Source organism: Euprymna scolopes, chromosome 33 (assembly GCF_053919585.1).
Source record: "Euprymna scolopes isolate OS-2025 chromosome 33, ASM5391958v1, whole genome shotgun sequence".
NCBI lineage: Eukaryota > Metazoa > Mollusca > Cephalopoda > Sepiida > Sepiolidae > Euprymna > Euprymna scolopes.
This window is the reverse complement of record NC_136514.1, coordinates 73,705,798-73,714,652: the sequence shown is the minus strand read 5'-3', so window position 1 is coordinate 73,714,652 and position 8,855 is coordinate 73,705,798. Positions and strand designations below refer to the sequence as shown.

The following is an 8,855-nucleotide window of genomic DNA, read 5'->3' as shown; positions in this document are numbered from 1 at the left end:
TCCTGTTTTATATTTCTGGTTATAGTCAGCTAACGTACTTCCTAATTTTCTGTGGAGCGTACATTTTTTTAATGATGCTTGAAATTTTGTCATTTTTATTTCAATGATTTTATTTATTTTAATTTCAATAATTTTATTTATATACTTTCAGGAACATGTATTTATTATAAAACTTCAAATAAAATAAAAATTTTCAGTTTTTAAATTTTGTTATTAAAAGTGTAAATTGTATTATTTTTATCTGTATGATTTTTAAAATTTTTATTGTATATTTTTCGATAACGCCCTTTTCTTATATTTTATTTCAATAAATCGTTCCCAGCAGAAGAACAATAAAAGTGAACAATAAAAGCGAAGGAACTAATTTAGCCTGTCATCATTTCCGGTAGCGCTCAGCAGAAAATTAGGAAGTACGTTAACTGACTATAACCATACCTCTTCCTTCTTGCATTCTTTGATCTCGGATCAATTGCTTCCTTCCAAATTAGGTAGATAGTAATACTTGAAAATCAGTTTGGACATTCGAAAAGAAAACACGAAGATCTACCAACTTTCGGCTGGCAAAATTATAGACATAATGTTTATAAACATCTTCTCTCTATCTTTTTAAATGCATTTAAAAAAATTTTTTTTTTTATTACATTTTCACCCCAAACAAGGCAAATTGCCACTTTGGTGTAGGGGGCAACAACTACTGGGGTACTATGTAGGGATTTGGGCAGCAAGGTGTCGGTTCACGTTACACTTGAACTTCTGCACGTCAGTACTGTTGGGGAAGCAGGGACCTGGAATGGAATTCCAGAGTCTAGAGGTTCTGGGGAAGAAACTATTGGAGTAAAAAGATCTTTTACATCTAGAGATCTCTACAGTGTGGGGGTGGGATTTAGCAGCCTGTCGGGTTTGTTGAGGGTGCTCACGTCGTGGGGGCACAAGTGATTGCAGTTCGTCAGAGCATTCACCATTAAAATACTTGTAGAAAAGGCAGAGGGAAGCAACATTTCGTCGATGGGACAGAGGCTGAAGCTTAGATGCCAGTTCAGGACCTATCAGGTACTATCATGTCTAGTACCCTTAAAAACGTGTGCATGACCTCTTTTAAAACTCCCTCTATCCACTTCTCTATGCCATCCCCTTCTATCTCTAAAACCTCTATTTTTTTTCCATATCATTTATCACCTCCCTCTATTCCTTCTGTCTATGCGTTTATCAAATTTAATCGTTACAAGAGTTACAAGTCAAGAAAAATGCTATAAACTTAATCGTTACATGCCCAGGTGGTGAACTATAATCTTTCTCTGTCTCGTTATTGGTTCTAACCACTGGAATAATCTACCTTACTGGATAATCAATTCCTCTTGAGTAATCCTCTGCCCATTCAAGTTTTTATTTTAAATCCTCTCATAGTGGCGATCATCATCCCATTGATAATCTATTTAATCTTTATTCTCGAGTGGCTTCCACACTTTGATATGTAGTAACACATTGTAAAAAAGGCCTACATTTGATAAGTAGTGATTCATTAATAACAAAAGCCTTATATATCTTTTATACACATCTGGGCAGGAGCTGCTAGAAAGACCTTATCCTATCTTGATAGAGTTCAAAATAGACTTTGTAGCCTAGTAGGAGATGTACTTTTCTCTTCCCTGCAACCTCTTTCTCACAGAAGAGACGTTGCGAGCCTGTCTCTGCTTTATCATTATTTTCATGGCAAGTGCTCATCTGAGCTTCAATCTATGGTCCCCCCTCGCCAAACATTCACAAAAAACACCCGTCTAGTGGAAAACACTATCAATAATTCCTCCCACTCTTTATCTGTGCCTAAATCTAACGTAGATTCCATGAACAAATATTCTTTCTTAGAACTGCACCCTTGTGGAACTCCATTCCGTTTTCCTGCTTACCAGCTGACTACAATATGGTCGTCTTCAAGTCCAACGTAAACAAGTTCTTGATGAGCCGTTCCCCCTTAAGTAATCCAATTTACCAAATTTCCACTACAAACAATTATTATGATAATGTCTAATTGACTACTGTACACTCTTTAACCCTTGTCCTCGAGTGACCTCTAGACCTTGATAAGTGGTGATTTCTTTGTAAAAAAAAAAGACATCTATTGTAAATTAGAAAAATTAATAATTTTCATTTTAGTTACCTCCCTTAGAAATTAACGAACATAATGTTTTAAGAAAAGTTTTGGCAATTTACCCATTTTTATTGAATCACTTTATTTAATTACTTTTAATATTGACAAAACTTTTGCATATATGTGTTGGGTCGATTAATCAGAACCAGAATCTGGAATCGAAAAAATCAATTAGGCACAAATTGGTATCTGACTCGGAAAAATTTGTCCCTATTATCCGATGCCAAAAACGATTCTTTTAATTGGCTTTTTTTTTATTTGATTTACTTTAAAGAAATATATTCTGCCGCTGATAGTAATACTAAAACAGTGAATATCTATTGATTTTAACCTATTAGTAAAACTAAAATCGATAGATCATCCCTCACAAGTGTATCCGTACGTTTAAGAAATTATCTGCAGATTTAACATATGTTTTTACAGTAATTGTGAAAAATAAGAACTTGAAAGTTAATAATAATAATAGAGATTAAGAAAGAATCAGAATCGGAATCAGTAATTGTATCAGAATCGGTAATTGTATCGGAATTGGTAAAAAGACTGGATTAGTATTTATTAGGAAAATAGGACAACAAAATTATAAGTAAATAATACCAAATACCTGGTTTAAAATAATAATATAAATTAGGCATACAAATAACTGTTTATATCTTTGCCCTCTACTATAGGTATATATGTTATATTATTAATTGAAATAATGGTCATATTATGTATATTATTGAAATAATGGTATATTATGTATATTATTGAAATAATGGTCATATTATGTATATTATTGAAATAATGATCATATTATGTATATTATTGAAATAATGGTATATTATGTATATTATTGAAATAATGGTCATATTATGTTATATTATTAATTTAAATAATAGTTATATTATTAATATGTTATATTATTAATTTAAATAATAGTTATATTATTAATATGTTATATCATTATCTGCTTTTAAGATGTTTACATGAAAAAACAGGGATTCTCATTCTTATTTTAGAAAAATTAGGAGAGGGTGCAGAAATTCAATAAAATGATAAACTTCTGTTAAATTGTAATTAAGTCATTTGATAATTAAAGTCAGTTTTATGTTTGTGAATTTTTGAGATGAGGATTTATAATTTGTATCGTTTGGATTATTGGTACTTATCTGGAGTGTTATTATTATTTTCATGTTTTGGCTCATCTAAACCCGTCCTTTTTCAGGTGTATTTTGTCGAACCTGGGAATCTTTCTGTCAAACTTGCTGACACATTGTGTAATGGATAAAGGACAAAATAACACTCAGTTCTAAGTGACACTCTTCTGGAGGTTGAAGGTTCAATACTCAGTGCGAGCGATTCTAGAAATACATGGCTGACGGAACAAAAACATGCTATCCTCATGGATTCGATAAAGGATTCTGCTTGAAATTTTATGCAAAAACCTTGAGTTAGATGAGATACAGCTGAAGAAGCTAACAAATGACATCATCTGAAATGTTTTGAAAATAACACACACGATGAGATTTTGTATGATTCAAATAATTCAAATTATAAATCTTCATCTAAAAAATTCTAAAACAAAAACTAGATTTATTTCGAATTACTTGGCTGACAAAACGAGAGCATACTACCCCCCCCTCATGGATTGAATAGATGGTTCCGTTCAAAATTTCATACAGATTCCAAAGCTCGGCAGAAAGATTCCCAGAGTTTGACAGAAGGATCCCAGAGTTTGACAGAAGGATCCCAGAGTTTGACAGAAAGATCCCAAAGTTTGACAGAAAGATCCCAGAGTTTGACAGAAAGATCCCAAAGTTTGACAGAAAGATTCCCAGAGTTTGACAGAAAAATCCCAAAGTTTGACAGAAAGATCCCAGAGTTTGACAGAAAGATCCCAAAGTTTGACAGAAAGATCCCTGAATATGACAAGATACACCTGAAGAAGGTTGGAGGTTACATCGATCTAAACATAGTGAAAAAAACACTCAAGATGAGGACAGTAGTCCTAATAATACAAATGATTGCAAAAACATTGTTTTTGTATTTTTTTCGAAGCACAATAAAATCAAAATAAAAAGGGAAATAAAGTGAACTCACTTAATTTGGCACAGGAAATACATTCCAAGCATGAGAAGAGTGAAAATCACAAACAACGCACATGAACCGATGATGATGACCATCAACCGAGTAATTCGCTGCAAAAGAAAAAAAAGTCACAATATTAAACATGAACCGATGATGATGACCATCAACCGAGTAATTCGCTGCAAAAGAAAAAAAAGTCACAATATTAAACATGAACCGATGATGATGACCATCAACCGAGTAATTCGCTGCAAAAGAAAAAAAAAGTCACAATATTAAACATGAACCGATGATGATGACCATCAACCGAGTAATTCGCTGCAAAAGAAAAAAAAAGTCACAATATTAAACATGAACCGATGATGATGACCATCAACCGAGTAATTCGCTGCAAAAGAAAAAAAAAGTCACAATATTAAACATGAACCGATGATGATGACCATCAACCGAGTAATTCGCTGCAAAAGAAAAAAAAAGTCACAATATTAAACATGAACCGATGATGATGACCATCAACCGAGTAATTCGCTGCAAAAGAAAAAAAAGTCACAATATTAAACATGAACCGATGATGATGACCATCAACCGAGTAATTCGCTGCAAAAGAAAAAAAAGTCACAATATTAAACATGAACCGATGATGATGACCATCAACCGAGTAATTCGCTGCAAAAGAAAAAAAAGTCACAATATTAAACATGAACCGATGATGATGACCATCAACCGAGTAATTCGCTGCAAAAGAAAAAAAAAGTCACAATATTAAACATGAACCGATGATGATGACCATCAACCGAGTAATTCGCTGCAAAAGAAAAAAAAAGTCACAATATTAAACATGAACCGATGATGATGACCATCAACCGAGTAATTCGCTGCAAAAGAAAAAAAAAGTCACAATATTAAACATGAACCGATGATGATGACCATCAACCGAGTAATTCGCTGCAAAAGAAAAAAAAAGTCACAATATTAAACATGAACCGATGATGATGACCATCAACCGAGTAATTCGCTGCAAAAGAAAAAAAAAGTCACAATATTAAACATGAACCGATGATGATGACCATCAACCGAGTAATTCGCTGCAAAAGAAAAAAAAAGTCACAATATTAAACATGAACCGATGATGATGACCATCAACCGAGTAATTCGCTGCAAAAGAAAAAAAAGTCACAATATTAAACATGAACCGATGATGATGACCATCAACCGAGTAATTCGCTGCAAAAGAAAAAAAAGTCACAATATTAAACATGAACCGATGATGATGACCATCAACCGAGTAATTCGCTGCAAAAGAAAAAAAAGTCACAATATTAAACATGAACCGATGATGATGACCATCAACCGAGTAATTCGCTGCAAAAGAAAAAAAAGTCACAATATTAAACATGAACCGATGATGATGACCATCAACCGAGTAATTCGCTGCAAAAGAAAAAAAAGTCACAATATTAAACATGAACCGATGATGATGACCATCAACCGAGTAATTCGCTGCAAAAGAAAAAAAAGTCACAATATTAAACATGAACCGATGATGATGACCATCAACCGAGTAATTCGCTGCAAAAGAAAAAAAAGTCACAATATTAAACATGAACCGATGATGATGACCATCAACCGAGTAATTCGCTGCAAAAGAAAAAAAAGTCACAATATTAAACATGAACCGATGATGATGACCATCAACCGAGTAATTCGCTGCAAAAGAAAAAAAAGTCACAATATTAAACATGAACCGATGATGATGACCATCAACCGAGTAATTCGCTGCAAAAGAAAAAAAAGTCACAATATTAAACATGAACCGATGATGATGACCATCAACCGAGTAATTCGCTGCAAAAGAAAAAAAAGTCACAATATTAAACATGAACCGATGATGATGACCATCAACCGAGTAATTCGCTGCAAAAGAAAAAAAAGTCACAATATTAAACATGAACCGATGATGATGACCATCAACCGAGTAATTCGCTGCAAAAGAAAAAAAAGTCACAATATTAAACATGAACCGATGATGATGACCATCAACCGAGTAATTCGCTGCAAAAGAAAAAAAAGTCACAATATTAAACATGAACCGATGATGATGACCATCAACCGAGTAATTCGCTGCAAAAGAAAAAAAAGTCACAATATTAAACATGAACCGATGATGATGACCATCAACCGAGTAATTCGCTGCAAAAGAAAAAAAAGTCACAATATTAAACATGAACCGATGATGATGACCATCAACCGAGTAATTCGCTGCAAAAGAAAAAAAAGTCACAATATTAAACATGAACCGATGATGATGACCATCAACCGAGTAATTCGCTGCAAAAGAAAAAAAAGTCACAATATTAAACATGAACCGATGATGATGACCATCAACCGAGTAATTCGCTGCAAAAGAAAAAAAAGTCACAATATTAAACATGAACCGATGATGATGACCATCAACCGAGTAATTCGCTGCAAAAGAAAAAAAAGTCACAATATTAAACATGAACCGATGATGATGACCATCAACCGAGTAATTCGCTGCAAAAGAAAAAAAAGTCACAATATTAAACATGAACCGATGATGATGACCATCAACCGAGTAATTCGCTGCAAAAGAAAAAAAAGTCACAATATTAAACATGAACCGATGATGATGACCATCAACCGAGTAATTCGCTGCAAAAGAAAAAAAAGTCACAATATTAAACATGAACCGATGATGATGACCATCAACCGAGTAATTCGCTGCAAAAGAAAAAAAAGTCACAATATTAAACATGAACCGATGATGATGACCATCAACCGAGTAATTCGCTGCAAAAGAAAAAAAAAGTCACAATATTAAACATGAACCGATGATGATGACCATCAACCGAGTAATTCGCTGCAAAAGAAAAAAAAAGTCACAATATTAAACATGAACCGATGATGATGACCATCAACCGAGTAATTCGCTGCAAAAGAAAAAAAAGTCACAATATTAAACATGAACCGATGATGATGACCATCAACCGAGTAATTCGCTGCAAAAGAAAAAAAAAGTCACAATATTAAACATGAACCGATGATGATGACCATCAACCGAGTAATTCGCTGCAAAAGAAAAAAAAAGTCACAATATTAAACATGAACCGATGATGATGACCATCAACCGAGTAATTCGCTGCAAAAGAAAAAAAAGTCACAATATTAAACATAAGTGTTGGGACGATTAATCAGAATTAGAATCAAGAATCGGAAATATTGGAACTTTAGAGGGTATCGGAATCTGAAAAATGCAAGCCTAATTTCCGATTCTAAAAAATGATTCTTTCAATTTTGCTTAAAACTTTCTTTTTCTGATGCTAATGATGAAATAATATTTATTGGTTTTAAATTTTAAATTATCAGTAACACTAAAATTTATGCATCGTGATTAATATAAGAATGGAACCAGAAAAAAACGCACAGTAAAATGGCACAGGTAAAAATGGCACAAGTGAAAAATATGAAAAATCTAACAATAGGTTCATCTTTATCATTCTTGAATACAATGCATGAATGGAAAAACATTAAAAACTTTGTCAAATTTAAAAGAAAGTTGACGAGAACTCTTTGCTATCCCCGTCTGAAATGAAATTCTACCTTTTTTAGGCGATTTTAGAATCTGTTATGACCCTGTTTAAGGGGTCACACAGGAAACAGAACACGGGAATAGAGTAGCAAAATGTATTGACAGGGGCATACAAAACTGAGGGTGGTTCGTCCAGACAACGAACCACCTTAGTTGGTCCACTGGATATCGACACCCACCATGCGATTTTGTCTTCTGGTATTTATTGTGTATGGATCAGTTCATTTGTAGGTAACATAGGCAGTTCTGCCACAAGAAAATCAGAATCAGTAATTGCATTGCAATCAGGATTTAGAACGGAATCGGTAATATATCAAAAGTAGGAAATATATCAAAATTGTTCCATCACTAGCAATAGTGATGGGACGATCTCGACACAATTAGAACAATTTAAAAGTTTTCATGCTTCTAGTTCTTTATAGTTTCAAGGAGGAGACTGAAAAGTCTGCAGGTCTTAATGTTTAAGTTAAAATAACAACATACCTATATACAATTTAAGTTCAAATAACAACATACCTATATAAAATTTAAGTTAAAATAACAACATACCTTCATACAATTTAAGTTAAAATAACAACATACCTCCATACAATTTAAGTTAAAATAACAACATACCTCCATACAATTTAAGTTCAAATAACAACATACCTACATGTGATTTACCCGGTTTTTGCTCTAATGGATGGGTTAGACAAAAACAATTAAAAATATTTTACAAATCCCATCCGTTTGAATAGTATTTCCACATTTTTTCCACATAGAACAGCATTTTCACATTTTAATATTGTTAGCACCTCCCAGGATGTGAAGCAGAAGTTGGATTTCGGGAAAGGCTTAAATATCAGGTGTTAGTTTAGGTTATCCAGCAGATAAGAATATGTTTCGTTGGCAATACAATAGAAAGCAAACTTCACTTTTCTATTCTGATTTGGTTTTATTTGCTTGTCTTATTTTATGATATATCAACCCTTTTCAGGTTATTTAAAACCTAACTTAGTCAATTTGCTAAAAGCTTTTATGCTTCAAATTCTT

At 33.1% G+C, this 8,855-nt stretch overlaps 1 protein-coding gene across 2 annotated transcripts in view; it reads right to left on the bottom strand.

Annotated features, from left to right (window-relative positions):
- The window catches only part of LOC145258296 (uncharacterized), a 944,200-nt gene that overhangs the window by 14,310 nt on the left and 921,035 nt on the right, over positions 1-8,855 (bottom strand). For both annotated transcript variants that reach the window (XM_080116333.1, XM_080116334.1), the window contains exon 10: positions 4,226-4,323. In XM_080116333.1, the coding sequence (XP_079972459.1) occupies positions 4,226-4,323 (98 nt within the window). The remainder of the gene's footprint in view (positions 1-4,225; positions 4,324-8,855) is intronic.